At 44.7% G+C, this 16,178-nt stretch overlaps 2 protein-coding genes across 3 annotated transcripts in view; one reads left to right on the top strand and one right to left on the bottom strand.

Moving 5' to 3' along the window:
* Positions 1-16,178, top strand: part of ARHGEF6 (Rac/Cdc42 guanine nucleotide exchange factor 6) — a 370,252-nt gene that overhangs the window by 142,614 nt on the left and 211,460 nt on the right. The window lies entirely within an intron of this gene.
* VGLL1 (vestigial like family member 1) lies at positions 1,600-12,653 on the bottom strand. 2 transcript variants are annotated; one of them, XM_081848323.1, is made up of 4 exons: positions 12,432-12,653; positions 9,947-10,152; positions 8,523-8,933; positions 1,600-4,029 (listed from the first exon to the last, which is right to left on the bottom strand). In XM_081848323.1, exons 2-4 carry the CDS (start codon positions 10,128-10,130, stop codon positions 3,989-3,991), a joined length of 636 nt encoding a protein of 211 aa, XP_081704449.1. In that variant the 5' UTR covers positions 10,131-10,152; positions 12,432-12,653; the 3' UTR covers positions 1,600-3,988. The 2 variants fall into 2 exon arrangements, with proteins under 2 accessions (XP_081704449.1, XP_081704448.1); XM_081848322.1 differs by having other exon boundaries at positions 9,923-10,152; positions 12,432-12,633.

Raw genomic sequence — 16,178 nt, 5'->3', positions numbered from 1 at the left:
GGGGGCATTTAAGGTCGGGGCAGCCTGTGATCGGCCCTTTTCCTTTCTTTCAGCAGCTGCGGTTTCCCACCCACCCACCCTCTAGGTTTGCATTTGGACTTTGCTATGGGCTTCAGCTGGTCGCCGCAAGGGGCCTGGTAGGAGTTTTTCCATTTGGCTAATTGGCTGTATTTTGGAAGCCACTTGGTTTTTTCACCTACCTCGTAGCAAAATGTCACAACACCTTTGGTTTTGGCGGTTAGGCATTGGCAGGGGTATTATTATGCAAATGAGTTGGGGGGAGGAGCGCCATTACCTCCCCCAAATCTTGAAGGGTAGTTCGTTAAAGGACTCCGGGGGGTGTTGCCTCATCCGAAACCTACGGAGGCTAGGGCCTAATGCGCGCTCCGGAGCGGTAACCCCTTGGGGAGCGCCTAGGGATGTGCATCTCGGGGGCTCCCCCTGTTGGTGCTTAACCCTTTCCAGTTTTATACCGGTTAGTCTGATAGGGCCAATGCCTAAAGCCAATACTGCTCTTTCCTGTAATCAATAAAGTTGTGGCCATTTTTTGCCCATTAACCTAAAATTCTGGTGTCCAGTGTCTTTATGTATTCCATCTGTGGGAGGGGGCGGGAATCGCCACGCAATATGCATAGACCATTCTGCTTTCAATTTACTGACTTGAAAATCATGGTGCCAACCCAACCACAGGCAAACAAGCAGCAACAGCAAAGAGAGAGGGCGGCATATTTTCTCTGTCCTCCTTTATCCTCTAAGGAAGGTGTGAGAAACCTTTGGCTCTGTGGATGTCACTGAACTACAGCTTCCATGCATCTTAGCAAGCAAGGCCAATAGCCAGGGATGGTGGGAGTTGTAGTTCAAAAACATCTGGAGGTCCAAAGGTCCAAAGGTGCTCTAATGATAACTCAAGAAATTAGGCCTGTGTTGAAAACACCCACAGACTTTATTCAGCCTTGGCCCTGTATATCTGAAGGAGTGTCTCCACCCCCATCGTTCAGCCCGGACACTGAGGTCGAGCTCCGAGGGGCCTTCTGGCGGTTCCCTCACTATGAGAAGTGAGGTTACAGGGAACCAGGCAGAGGGCCTTCTAAGTAGTGGCACCTGCCCTGTGGAATGCCCTCTGGGGAACGGCCCCAGTGGCTGGGGCAACCTAGTCAGAGGGGTGGCATATAAATATTCTTGTTGTTATTGATCCCACAAACATAAGCTGCAAATTTTTTTCATCTTTTTACAAGTGCTCTGAATTTGTGTTAAACTGTGAGGGATTTACTGCTGCATTTTGAGATATTTCAAACCATAGTTTGTTAATCCAATTTTGAGGAACTTCTTTTTCTTCAAAGGCATCCCTGTAAGTCACGGCTGGGGAAGCAAGTAGCTGGGCTACAGGTTCCATCATCCTTGGCCATGCTGGCTGGGGCTGGTGGGAGCTGAAATCCTGCAACATCTGGAGGGCCCCAGGTTGGAGGAAGCTTCCCTAAGATTACCTAACTGCCCCGCTGATGCCATGAAGAACAATCTCCCTTATTGTGGACCATGTTTTACTTGGCCCAAAAAACCCTCTGCCTAATAATGCATGAAGCAAGTTGGTGGGTGCACATATATATTCATAAACATAATGGTGCATTTTATTTAAGCAAGTGCATGCATAATAAGCACTGTACACAGATTTAAAGAAAACAAGTGCTTGCTTAGTCAATCTACAATGTAAGAGACTTGTCACAAAATGAAGGTGGGGAGAGAGCTACCAGATTTCCAATAATCCAGGCACACTTCCTGCTCAGTAGGATTGTGCATCGGATCCTAAACAGGGTCACCTGACTTTGGTTGAGACAGCCCTCGATTGCTCAGGACCCACCCAGAGTGATCTGAGGCTGTTGAAAGGCAAGGTGATGAGGCTGGGGGAGGGTGGGGGGAAGAGAAGAGGCTGGTAGCCTCTGCTGGGTCTACTTCATCAGTGATTCCTTGCAGGGAACACACCACAGAAGCAACACCCACAACATTAAATGCAGTGTCTCCTTCTCCCATCCGTTCCTGACCACATATTTAATTAGGGGTTTAATTAACTCCCCCCCCCCAAATCAAATCAGGGCCCAGATCCAAGTTGGGTCAGGTCAGCCCAGTATTTTCCTGCTTTGGGTAGGGGTTGATCTGGTGCTGGATCTGACTCATTCTTTAGACTTGGCTCTTTGGCACACTTGCTGAAGAGGCTGGCAGTAGTAAACCTTGGCATCTCAAATCTCAGTGGTGCCCTTGCAATGACACACACACACCTGCCTCTTGCCTTCCATTGAACTTCATAGTTGTGGGCCTTCTGCTGCATCCCAGAAGCTCCATGCCCCGTGTAACCAACCCGGTCACACACCTCTAGCTCTGCCCTTGAGGTTAGCTACTGCTGATGCAGTATAACTTGCTTCGGAGAGAAGGATGCTCATAAATCAATGCATGGATTCTCTTTTGATTTAGATGCTGCAGTTCGTCCAGACTTTAAGCAACTCAGAACTTGGTGACTGCCGGTTTATCTCAGATGGGAGCTGACAGTACAAGAAGTGCCATATTTTAATTTTGGGGAGGAACAGAAGCCAGATATATATATCTGCAGCACCAGATGGTGGCAACTCAATACAATCTAATGTTTTGCCAAGTCTTCCAGAGTAAGAGAGAAATATACAAAGCCCAGAGGAATGAAAGTATCAGCAAGTATGACAACACCTCAGTGTCCCAGAGAACACACTATTGACTTTTTCCACCCTCAAGGGAGACCTGCAGAAATAGCATTTTCTGCTCGTGCTGGTTTTTAAAGTGGAAAAAGAAAATGATTACTCACTCTCTCTCTCTCCCTCCTAGTAAAGCAGAGATGGAAACAGGCAGTTGTGATTTCTGTTGCAAAAACAACGCTTGGTTCTGAAAGCGAGAAAACCCAGATTCTTGTGTAAATTAGGCAGTGTTACATCAGTGTGCAAGTTCTGCCTTTCAATAAGGGCCTGCAGATGCATTGCTTTGCATTTAACAAGAAAACTGCTGTGTTTCCCCCTCCTTTTACTTCTTCCAGTCACATAATCTTTTTCTATTAAATTTTCCTCCTTTAGAGAAGACTAGGAGCTGAGGGATCTATAGCAGGGTGAACTGATAATGTTCTTCAGGAAAACAAGTAGGTAGTCGTGTTGGTCTGCTGTAGTCAAAACAAAATAAAAAAAAATCTTTCCAGTAGCACCTCAGAGACCAACTAAGTTTGTTATTGGTATGAACTTTCGCACACGAAAGCTCATACCAATAACAAACTAGGTTGGTCTCTAAGGTGCTACTGGAAGGAATTTTTTTTATTTTGTTTCTTCAGGAAAACAAATAATTTTCACATGCATTAACACATATCAGATATTGGAGAATCTAGACTGACACAATGATCTCTAAGGTCTGGCTTTCTTATCACACCCCATAGAGTTTTTACGCCTGCAGCCATGCACCTCCACCACAGCTGCTGCTTCTCTTCTCTTTTGATGGCCAGCAAACACTCTGGAAGTTGATAGCAAGCTTCAGCTGGTGTGAAAAGTAGGATCTGGGGGTTTTCCAGATGGAAAGAGTCCCCATGTGCCAAGCATGCTGCATTAGGGTTGTTGAAAAGGCAAGCAAAAGGGAAATTAAAAAACATGATGTACATGGTAGCATGTTCTTGTATATAGACCAGGTGTTGTGGGGGAGGGAACCTTTGGCTCTCCAGGTGTTCCTGAACTACAACTCCCATCAGCCCAGCAAGCCTGGACAAAGGCCACTGATGATAGAAGCTGTAGTCCGGCAGCATCTGTAAAGCTGAAGATTCACCACACCCAGTATATATATTTTCAAAGGAGCACCGGAAGGTCTGCAAACGGAGGTTGGAGGTGGTGTCACTGATGTCCTCCTCTTCATCACAGTGGCTGGTTGTTGTTGTTTGAAAAATGTCCACACAGGAGATTTCTCTGTGCCAGAAACAATAAACAAATGTGTCCATTTTCTAAAAGTAGAGATCTCTTCTTCTGTCATTTTCAAGGATACCTGGAAAATAGGGAGGAGATTAGTGGGGAAATAGTTAATCTTAAAGAGGACAGGGGAGGGCTGATGGAACCTCTGCATTTCATTTACTTATGACTACAGTGGTATCTCGGGTTAAGAACTTAATTTGTTCCGGAGGTCCGTTCTTAACCTGAAACTGTTCTTAACCTGAAGCACCACTTTAGCTAATGGGGCCACCTGCTGCCACCACGCCGCTGGAGCACGATTTCTGTTCTTATCCTGAAGCAAAGTTCTTAACCTGAAGCACTATTTCTGGGTTAGTGGAGTCTGTAACCAGAAGCATCTGTAACCCGAGCTACCACTGTAAAGATAATTATTTGTGTCCTCTGGTTGCTCCAGTTTTTTCTCTCTCTGTAGCAACTTACAGTACAGTGTGAGAACTAAGTTCACAGTTGGGTTTTGTTGTGTATGTCACATTTGTTGTTAATGTGCTTCTTGTCTGATAACTTTTTGATGATTAAAAAAATTAATTAAGTAATAATAATTAGGCCCATGCTGTTCAATAAGCTAATCAGTTCAATTACGTGTAGGAAAGCTTTTGGCCCTCCAGATGCTGCTGAAGTACAATTCACACTAGCCAATGTTGCCGTTTCACCAGGTTCACTACACCTGCCCCAGAGCAAAAGAGAAAACATTTAATGCTATTCTAAGATGGTTTTTGCCTGTTGCTATAAGCTCTTGGATTAAAAATAATAAATCCTTACACTTATTAACTGTGTGGAAGGCACATTGCTAGACCATCAAAATATTTTAAATCTATTCATTTAACGCAGGCATGGGGAAACTTGGGCCTGCCAGATGAACTATAACTCCCATCACCCCTGACCATGCTGGGGCTCATGGGAGTTGTAGTTCAGGAACATCGGGAGGGCCAAACCCTAATTCTATACCCCCCTCTCTCTCACTCTCACACACACACCCCTATTTACCGGTAATTCTCACAACAACTTTGTGAGGTAGGGTAGGCTGAGAGAAAGCATGACTGACCCAAAGCCAGCCAATAAGCTTAGGGACCAGAGGATGGTGTGCCAGTTAACCATTGCATGGGCTCTCCATCACTGCCCGGGAGATGAGGGTGAGCTAGAGAAGAGGCCACGGTGGAGGCAATTTTTTCAAGGCAACTGCGGTTTCAGTTACTATAAACAGACTCTAATAAATGTCCTGCGCAACAGGCGGGTTGTTCTGAAAAATAGCTCCATAATCAACACGTCTCAAAAGACACCAGTTTTGAGCACTTGGCGGGCAAAGAACATCATCACCCTACCTAGCAGATCCAAGGCAACACCAATGACAAAACAGGTGCATGGAGCAACTTAGGACACCATCCATCATGGTTGTAAGAAGAGCCCCAAGACAGCTCAAGCGAGTTGTGACTAGCGCTGTCACTCTGAAAATGCAACCAAAACACATTTTCGAGTTTTACACTATATAGTCTAATAAACCCTAAGCACCATAGAATAAACCATAGAATCATAGAATTGTGGAGTTGGAAGGGACCCCGAGGGTCATCAAGTTCAACCTCCTGCCATGCAGGAATCTCAGTTAAAGCCTCCATGACAGATGGCCACCCAACCTCTGCTTAAAAACCTCCAAGGAAGGAGAATCCAAGACCACAGAAAGAGTCCATTCCACTGTCAACAGCTCTTACCATCAGAAAGTTCTTCCTCATGTTTAGTCAGAATCTCATTTCTTGTAACTTGAAGCCATTGGTTTGAGTCCTACCCTCCAAAGCAGGAGAAAACAAGCTTGCTCCCTCCTCCATGTAACAGCCCTCCAGATATTTGAAGATGGCTGTCATATCTCTTCTCAGTCTCCTCTTTTCCAGGCTAAACATACCCAGTTCATTCAACCGTTCCTCCTCAGGTTTGGCTTCTAGACCCTTGATCGTCTTGGTCACCTCTTCTGCACATGTTCCAGCTTTTCAGTCTCCTTCTTAGTAATCACAGCATCCTTTTCTAAGTGCTCACCAACTGTTAAATGATCTGCTCTAGGACCTTTCCTGGTACTGATGTTAAGCTGACCAGTTGGTAATTACCGTACCTGGATCTTCTCTTTCCCCCTGTTTGAAGATGGGGACAACGTTTCCCCACCTCCAGTCTGTAGGGACTTCAGCTGTTCTCCAAGAATTCTCAAAGATTATAGACAAAGTCTTGGAGATTACATTCGCAAGCTCCTTGAGTACCCTTGGGTGCAGCTCATCAGGCCCTGGTTATTTGAATTCATTTATTGTAACCAGGTGTTCCCTTACTACCTCTTGTCCTATCTTGGGCTGCACTTCCCTTCTTGCACCATTTATTCTGTTAACACCAGGTTGGGCACTACTTTCATTCTGGGTAAAGACAGAGGCAACTCCCTGTAACTGTTGGCTACTCGTGTATACTCTTTCTTCATGATTCCCCCTTTCTTCCATTTCTTAGACGTACCCTTCTTAAATCTCAGCTCACCTGTAAGCTTCTCATGCAGCCACACTGCTTTCTTTAGATGCCTCCCACTTTTCTTTTTTGTAGGAATTGTCTGCTTTTGTCCCTTCAATATTTCATCTTTAAGAAACTCCAATCCATTTTGGACTCCCTTTTCTTTGAGTATTTCTGACCATGGAATCTCACCCAGTATTTCCGGAAGCTTTTCAAAATTAACCTTCTTAAAATCCAGAGTGCATACCCAAGTACACTCAGCTTTCCCTTGCCTCTGTGAAACCCAAGAGGACATGGTCATTTCCTCCAAAGTTTCTGAGGACTTCCACTTTGTCCATCAGTTCCTTCCTGTTGAAGACCAGGTCCAAGTTAGATAATCTGCTTGTTGCTTCTTCCACCTCCTGGGAAATGAAATGGTCAGCGAGGCAATTGAGGAATTTGTTGGACCTTACATTCTTGGCAGAGTTTGAGTTCTACAGATATTGGGGTAGTTGAAGTCTCCCTTGACTACTATATCTCTCCTTTTTGAATGCTTGGTAATCTGCTCTAGGGAAGGCTCAAATATGTCTTGCTTGTTTCCCATACTCTGTGCTTTAGTATAGAGACATCTGAAACCATGAGTCATTCCCTCTGGCTGCTTCCTTATTGTAGTTTCCTAGCCTTTACCAAGATTCTGCAGCACCACCTCAGCTTCCTGTGCATCAGTGAATGTATTATCACTAGTACCAGGTGTTCCCCTGTTGTCTGTAATGTTATCTCACCCTCAAAATTTAATTTAAAGCTCTTCTGATCAGGTTTGTGAGACTCTCAGCAAAGAGATTCTTGCCAACCACTGTGAGGTGCACCCCATCTCTTGCCAGAAGTCCTTCCTCAAGGAAGCAGAGACCATGGTCCAAGAAGCAGAACTCTTCCTGATGACACCACTTGTGTAGCCAATGATTTACTTCCAGTATTTTCCTCTCTCTTCCTGGGCCATGACCTTCAACAGGAAGCAGTGATGAAAAAACCACCAAGGCCCTTCTGCTTCCCACCCAGAGTCTTGAAGCCCCTTGCTATGGAAGGCTGTCTCTGGTAGTATCATTTGTACCCACATGAATCAAAAGGAAGGGGTTGTGGTCAGTGAGTTTTATAAGGCTTGGCAACTTCTCTGTCACATCATGAACCTTCCAGGACATCCTGTTACCACCACACAGCCTCTGTACCTCTCAGCAGGGAGTCCCCTACTGCCACCACACCTCTCTTCCTCTTCTGGGGAGTTGTTTTGGAGGAATTGGTACACTGCATCTTCCACAGCCACCTCTGTGTTTTCTGAAGTCTACAACTGCTGTCCTTGCTCCTCTGGCCCAGAATCAGTGTTTGAGATGAGGGCATGGAATCAATTTTGCAACTCCAGTGACGCAGCATGGCTACTGGCACTCCTGGTTCTGTGTGTCACATTCCTCCAGGTGTTTGTCTCCTGCAATGGGCAATCTTCCTCCTCCCTAGGAGCACCCTGCCTGTGTTGCTGTTTCAAGACGGTCCACTTTGCTCTATCAAGAATTTCCTCATCTATACCAACAGCTCAAAGTGTGAATAAGCAGGCCTCAATTTGATGCACCCTCTCTGCCAGCCAGGCAACCAGCTTTCACCTGGGGCAGGCATAGTTTTGCACATTCTCAGGCAGGAAGTGAAACATGGCACAGGTATTTCAGGTCACTGCAGCAGCTCCCTCGCCATCCATGTCTCTTGGTCCTATGTACACTGTGAGGCGGCACTCCAGGCCTCCCTCTCAAACTCCCCCACTAGATGCCCTCACAAATGCTCCTGTTTACATGTTTTATCGTAATAGCCAACCATATTATCATACAATCATATCATTCAATGGTGATATCATACGATCATATTGCACAATCACAATATTGCACAATCATTCAACCAGTATTTGTTTCTAATTCATTCAACAGCAGCAATGGGCTGTTGTAACATATCCTTCCAGCATTTTTCATTTAAGTGCTTCTTCTCTCCTGGTCCTTTTCTATTTATAAAAGCCGTAACAATCAAAGTAAGCCGATATTTACTTACCTCCCCCAGAAGTCAAACTCTGGCTCATATTTTGTAACCTAGCAGAGCTGGTAGGACAAGCAGATCCAGAATTGAGAGGCTCCTGGACAGACGAAGGACACCTTTCCTGTTGCAAGAGACCCAGCAGGGACCCGTATTTCCCATCTGACACAGACCCCTGCGTCATATGCACGTCGGGCATCGAGGGAGGGTACACTGAAGCTGCAGTCAAATTTGGGTTGCCCCCTGAAGGCAACTGCCATAGCTCTGTAGCTGGTGGTGTGATGCCCTGGAGAAGAGGAGGAGGATAGGGGCTTGTTGCTGCAGCAGCTGCATTATCATCGGAGCTGGATAGGTTTAAAGGAGGCGGTGCATGGTACGGCTTAGCCCATTGCGGCGAGAAGTTCCACTGCTGGGGAGATGTGTGGCTTTCTGTTTATTAAAAGGGAGGAAGGATGTAATCAGTGCATTTTTATTGCATTTTGAAATTGTTTTATAATAAATACAACCACCAAAAACGCAGAGAGACCACACGTAACCCCAAACATAAGGATACACATGACTAAAGGATGTGCTAGGAAAGCATCACTCAGTGGGCACAACCATGAAATCTTTTTCCTTCTTACCCTGTGCAAAGGCTTCCAGGAAGCCCAGCTATTGAAAGACAGAATCATGCCCTCCAGCAATGTATACCAAGAACCACAGGAGTCTGGTCACCAAAAACCTACTTCTGTTTTAGCACCTGCATTGCTTAAGTCCTCGAAGTATCTTTGCAAGAGTGGAAGGTAAGGAGAGAAAGCTAAAACAAATCTCTCCATCTCCAGTGACCCCACACACCCTGGGCCACCCAGCCAAGTCCAGTTGTTACCAATCATTCCTGAGTTTGTATCTGTCATGGATTTGAATTGGTCTTTTGTATGTGCTGTGGCTGTTTTAGGCTGTTTCATGTATTTGTATCTGGGTTATAATATTGCCAATCACTTCATGGTGCTTCATGCAAAATGATTCATAAATGAAATGGAGGAGAAAGAGGACAGCTGTTCCCCCGCCCCCATCACAAAAAGAGGCAAGAAAACACACAGGAAAATGTAGGGTAGCACTTCATTGATACCACAGTGTAAAACCTCCCTGCAAAGCAGTCAGAATGACTGCTTAGTAAGCAGGTTGTCTGGAAACTATCATGGAGGCTGTGTGCACACTGCACATTCAAAGCACATTCTCTCCATCAAAGAATTCTGGGCATTGTAGTATGTTAAAGTTTGATGAAAATTGTGTATCTGCGATGGCTAAACTACAGTGCACAGAATTCTTTGAGGGAGAGAACCACAGTGCAGCTGTGGCTGTACAAGTTTCTTGTCCACAGTGAGTCAACATTATTACATAAGTAACCAGCAGCCAGAAAATGTGGAGGAGAAGCTCACCATGTTTTACAATTGCATCCTCACCACTGTTCTTTCTGCTCAAATCCTGTGGAGTTTTGGATGCGCTCAATGCTCTAGAGAAGTGCTCATCCACCACACTGTTAATGTCTCCTTGGAAGTAGGTAAACACCACACACTGGGCTCCCCACTCTGTTTTCACAGGCTGCTTGCATTTGGTCAGCTTTGTGGAGTCCTTCCTCTCTTCCATTTCTAGGGACTTTTGTCTGTGCCTAAAAACGAAGAGAAACAAAGTGATGGAAGAGTGGGTTCTGGCTCAAAAAATATGCTTCATTAAACTATTTTTAAGTTGCAAATTAAAAACAAAACAAACAAAACAGATGCAAGGGGTGGGTAATCAACAGGTTGAAAACGACTCAATAATTATACATACTGGTAATCTCAATAATTTATTTCTGCTTTATATTTTCTTTACAAGAGTTTTGAGATGAAGAGTAGTTTAGAGTATATCAAGGGCAGGGAACAAGCTGACAGTGATCTTTACCCTTGTATACAGTAGTCTATAAAGGCTTTCCATATTTTCTCAGATGGGTCTTAATCTCGTTTTCCTTACTTTTTGTGTTACCCTAATACCAAACTTTACTGTATCATTGGTCACCGTTTATGTTCTGAGCTATCACTGCCTGTGGAGTCAAGAGCAGATTACTCAACAGAGTGGGGCAGGGGGTTGTTTGCTTGAAATTGGCTATGATGATGAAGAGAAAGAATTGCCTTTCTTGTTAAAGAAGATGGATACAATATAGGGTTGCTGGACCCCAGGGCAGAGCTGATGTCTCCAGGTTCACCTGCCCCCCCTCCCCTCCCCCATGGCAGGTGGAGGGCTTGACTCTCCAGGTAGGTAAGAGTGCTTTTAAATTTTATTATTATTAATAAAGGTAAAGGTACCCCTGCCCGTACGAGCAGGTCGTGTCCGACTCTAGGGTTGCTTGCTCATCTCGCTTAAGAGGCCGGGGGCCAACGCTGTCCGGAGACACTTCCGGGTCACGTGGCCAGCGTGACGAAGCTGCAACTGGTGAGCCAGCACCAGCGCAGCACACGGAAACGCTGTTTACCTTCCCGCTATGAAGCGGTACCTATTTATCTACTTGCACTTAGGGGTGCTTTCGAACTGCTAGGTGGGCAGGAGCTGGGACCGAAAGACAGGAGCTCACCCCGCCACGGGGATTCGAACCACCGACCATACGATTGACAAGTCCTAGGCACTGAGGTTTTACCCACAGTGCCACCCGCGTCCCATTATTATTATTAATAATATTTACTAATTATTACTGTGCATGCAGTCAGGAGTTCCAGCTTGGCCCTGCAACCGTGAGTGGCCGGGGCCACAGGTGCCATGCAGTGTGCATGGCCCTGGCACTGAAATATGTTGGCGCCCAGCCCCTTCATGGGGAATTTTGTGGGTGCTCAGGCACCCAGGGCCCCAGAGAGTTGGCACCTATGCATGTAGGCTTGAAATTATAGTTAGCTTCAGCCCACCAGAACTTCGTTAAACTTTGTATTTGTTTCATTTGAATGACATGCTCTCAGTACGTGACTCGTATGTGCCATTCAGTATGGAGGGTTGCAAACTGCAAAGGATATGATTTGAAGGACCGTCATGTTAAATTTATCTAGTCCACCACCGCTGCAAAGCAGATGCCTCCTGGCAGTCCATGAAAAGCTCACAAACGACTCCAGCTTTCCTCTGCTCAGACTCACCAGCAAGAAGTATTCAAGGGGCATATTGCCCCTTCCAGTGTTCAAGCTGTGATAGGCTGATAGCCCAAATAAGAACATATGAAGAGCCTGTTGGAATGGGCTAATGACCCATCTAGTTTAGCATCCTGCTCTCATGGAGATGCCCATGAGAAGCCTGCATGCAGGACCTGAGTGAAACAGCCTGCTTGCAATTCCTAGCAACTGGTATTCAGAAGCATAAAATCTCCAACAGTGAAGGTGGAGCATAGCCTTCTCCTCCACGACTTAGTCTAATCCTCTCTTAAAGCCATCCAAGTTGGTGGCTCTCCCTGCCTCCCGTGGGAGTGACCTCTGTAGTTTAACTCCACACTGCCTGAAGAAGCACTTTTTTTTTGTCCTTCCTGAATCACCATATCAGCTTTGTTGGATGTCCATGAGTTCTGGTGTCATGAGAGAGGGAGGAATGGCAGCACCAGCACACAAGGAGGATGCTTCAGCAGGTCTCTGGGGGAAACCACAACTTTGCAAAAAGGGTGTGTGTGTGGAAAACTCACCTCCTTACCCCCCCCCCTCCATGGAAAACCAGGGCATAAAGGTTTTTGAACAGAACTGCTGGAACCCTGAGCAGATTAACATTGCAACGTTTTGTCATTGCAAGTCCCATTTGGCTCTTGACAGGCCTCACGTCCTCCCATGATGTTACTTGAGCCCTTTAAATGCATTGGGATTGTCCCCATCCTCTCCTCTTACAAAACAAGACATATTTGGAGGCTAAGGGAAGGCATTTCTTCTCCAGCTACCCAGGTTTGCTTACCCCAATGTACTGCTTTCTTATCAGCCACCCTGCAGAGTTCCTGTCCCTCCATACAGCTCATACTGCAGCGCCCCAGGTTTCCATCTCCACGCTGATGCTGGAATTCGGCAGCAATCCCAGGGTGAAGAGAGGCCTGCGTCAGATCACACTGCTTGTTCTCTGTCCTTCCAGCAATGACTGAACTAGGCGTATCCTTCAGGCTTGCTAGCAGGAATGTGCAAAATGCACCCTGACAAGTCAACCAGGTTTGGAGGTTTCAGGAATGAGGAAAATAAAAAGGGTTGTTTGGTGTGGGTTTCTACAAGGCAGCTTTTGGCAACGAGGCACACAGGCAACCTGAGGAACTGATGCATATATTGATGCATATATAGACTCTGGTATCATCCGGTGTGCCTGGCCAGGGTAAAAAATGCAGCTCTCTCCCACCCCTTACTGTGCAGATACTGAGTCGCAAAGGCAACCCCTTGTTTCACCCTCTCGGCTCCCTCCCACTCTCCCTGCACATTGACTGCCTCCCTGAACTTGTGCATGGTGCAACATTTAAATCCATCCCTAATTTCAGGCAATGGGTGGGAAACCTTTTCTAGCTGACGGGATACATTCCCTTCAAGGCAAGTGACTGGGGGGGGGGGCGCTTGCCTTGTGGGGGCTGGGGCTAACGGCATAAGCAAAAATGGGCCTTCCAACAAATGTTTAATTCTACCTTTGTGCAGAGGACTGGTTTCAATATCTTCTATCTATCCAGGCCAGCAAGCATTATTAGATCTCAACAACATGTTCCAACCAGGCACAAATGCTCAAGGGAGTTTGCAAAGGAGGGCCGGTGTGAAGTATGGCCTGGCAAGAGCCCTGGGGGCCAGATGAAAAGAGCTGGAGGCCAGCATTTGTCTCCCACTCCAAGCCCTGAGGTGCTCCACCTCTCCCAACTGTCTAATTAGAGCCTATCAATGCTGCCTGTGTCAGGGGAGGGTAGACTTCAGGCTTGTTTGGATCAACTTTATTTTTCACTACAAGAACATCCACCCAAAGCTGGGTTCAAGAGACATGAAGTTAGAATTAAAGGGCAGGTTGCTTCTGGGCACATTCTGAAGCCTGGCCATTCGTTTTCAGCACCAGAACTGAGCTGAGCTCACACGAAAATGCATTCCTGATTATCGTTTTTCATTTTTACAGCCTAATTAGGTAAGTCACGTTGTTGCTACTTTTGTTAAGACAAGTGAGAGTCAGAAACCCTTGCCATCTACCGCAGGATCTCTGCTCTGAGAGCTTCCCATAGATCCTGCTCTACTTTCCAGGCACTTCTGGCCTACAGTATTTAACCCTAATGTAAGCCTTAACCTGCCACCACTGCCCAGTGCCTTAACAATGGGCAGGCTGCTTCAACCAGAGCTTTTGCCAAGGGCTTTAATCCATACTCATCAGCTGATGATGCCTTGCCTGTGCAATCCTGTTCCCTGTATTAATGCAGGATTAAACCCTAAAGTTATGCCATCTGATTTGCAAGTTGGGTGTGATTTGAGGGAAATGACCTCATGGGCCAAATTGGACCACTGGTGGGGTAAGACTGGCCTGTAGGACAAAAGTTCCCCTCTCCTGCTGTAAGGCATTATGTATTCCTAGCACATGATATCAGTAAATAATACCACCACCTTCTTGGGCATGTAGAGATAGTCCCTTTCACGCTGCTGTAGGTGGAGTGAGCAGACTGGGTATCTGGGCAGGTTGGCTGATCCTGCCCAGAAGCCCCTCTGCTAGGGTTATACACCTGGTTCTGGGGCTGACCACCCTCAGAGAAGGCCACGGTTAGCCACAGGAGATTTTAGGTTGGAAATACTGCATCAGAATTGCAACGATTTTATTCTGCCCGTCGACCAAACCTGAAACAATGAACATTGTAAGGTAAATTTGTGCTATACCGAAAACACACAAACTTGAGTCACAGAACTTGTATTCTCATAACAGGGTAGCCATTTCAATTCCAGAAATATTTTATTTAAAATTAACTATCACACTAGTCAGTTAATAAAGTCTAGTACAACTAAACTTACACACAAAAAATTTTCAATCTGAATGACCTTTCCTTTAAAAAAATTATTTTCAGTTTTTCATCATTAACATCATTCAAACTTAAATTTAACAATATTTATACAATTGCGGGATTCGCTGAACCCCTGGACTTCCCTCCCCCCCCCCCCGTTTTCCACAGATACACTTTTTAATTTTTACCGCATTTAATTACATATATCCAGCTTTAATTAAATCCTTATTTAATCCTTTACCTATTAAAAATTATAAATGCTAAATCAATCCTAACGTCTTTAAATCTTTACATTGTTCCTTAATGTACTCTATAATTTTACACCATTCTTTTTAAAATTTACAATCATCTGGGTGTCTGATCTTCCCAGTGATTTTCGCCATTTCTGCAGTCCATCATCTTCACTATCCACTCTTCCTTGGTTGGCATTTCCTCTTCATTACATCTCTGGGCAAAAAGCATTCTTGCAGCTGTTGTTGCATACATAAACAGTCTTTTTAAGTCCTCTGGTATTTCTTCTCCTGTAATGCCTATTAAAAAAGCTTCAGGGTGTTTCTTTTACAAATATTATCTTAAATATTTTTTTCAGTTCATTATACAGTATGTAATTTCCCAGAATGCTCTAGCCTTTTTGCACATCCACATGTGGCATAACATGCCTTCATTCTCTTTGCACTTCCAACATATGTTGGTAGTGTTTTTGTACATTTTCGCTGATCTTGTGCGAGTCAAATGTACCATCGGTACATCATTTTCATATAACTTTCTTTCAATGTACAGCATGCTGTGAACTTCAAATCCTCCCTCCATAATCTTTCCCAGTCAGCAAGTTGTATATTGTACCCTACATCTTTTACCTAATAAATCATTACTGCTTTTACCTCTTCATCTTTAGTTTCCCATTCCAACAGTTTATACATTTTTGACAATAGTTTTTCATTATTTCCCAACAAATCCTTTTCAAACCTTGACAACTCTTTACTGAAACCCAATCCTTTGTCCAGCCCAAACAGATCGTTGGTGGTATTGTAACCAATCTGTTAATAAATGTCTTATATCCTCAATTTTTTTCACCTTTAATTGGTTTCCTACTTTGGTTAACAGTTCTTTGTAAGTTGCCCATTCACCTTGCGTGTTTGTTTTCTTAACTGATATTGCTTCCAATGGTGATAACCACCATGGAGTTTTACCTTCTAAAAGATTTTTGTATTTTCCCCATACAGCATAAATTGATTTTCTTACATGGTTCAGGAATTCCTTATGTACTTTTGTTTTTCCATACCAAAGGTATGCATGCCATCCAAATCTGTTATCATAACCTTCCAGATCTAATATATCTGAATTATTTACCATTATCCATTAATGTAGCCAGCAGAGGCAGGGTGCCTCATAATATAACTTTAAATCTGGCAAGAGAATCCGCCTCTTTCCTTGGCATCCATTAGTAACTTATATTTAATCCTTGGCTTTCCCGCCTGCCAGATAAATTTAGATTATGTCCTTTTGCCATTGTTTGAAGTGTCCTGCTCCACTATCGGTATAGATTGGAATAAAAATAGCATTCTAGGCAATACATTCATTTTTATTATCAAGATGCTCCCAATTTCCTAAATGCCCCAATCTTTGGGTGTTCCAATAATAATAATAATAATAATAATAATAATAATAATAATAGAGGACTCTCTGGTCCTGAATGGGGTAACTGTGCC

This window comes from Podarcis erhardii (genome assembly GCF_964252035.2).
Source record: "Podarcis erhardii genome assembly, chromosome: Z".
NCBI classification, from domain to species: domain Eukaryota; kingdom Metazoa; phylum Chordata; class Lepidosauria; order Squamata; family Lacertidae; genus Podarcis; species Podarcis erhardii.
This window is presented reverse-complemented; position numbering and strand designations above follow the sequence as displayed.

What these genes read in the sequence shown, in the direction of transcription:
- VGLL1 (XM_081848322.1), bottom strand. Translation starts at nt 10,130, where the DNA reads ATGGAAGAGAGGAAGGACTCCACAAAGCTGACCAAATGCAAGCAGCCT. An exon ending in GGATGCAATTGTAAAACATG is followed by an intron (nt 8,934 to 9,922) that starts GTGAGCTTCTCC and finishes TTTAATAAACAG; the next exon opens with AAAGCCACACATCTCCCCAG. An exon ending in GAGTTTGACTTCTGGGGGAG is followed by an intron (nt 4,030 to 8,522) that starts GTAAGTAAATAT and finishes CCTATTTTCCAG; the next exon opens with GTATCCTTGAAAATGACAGA.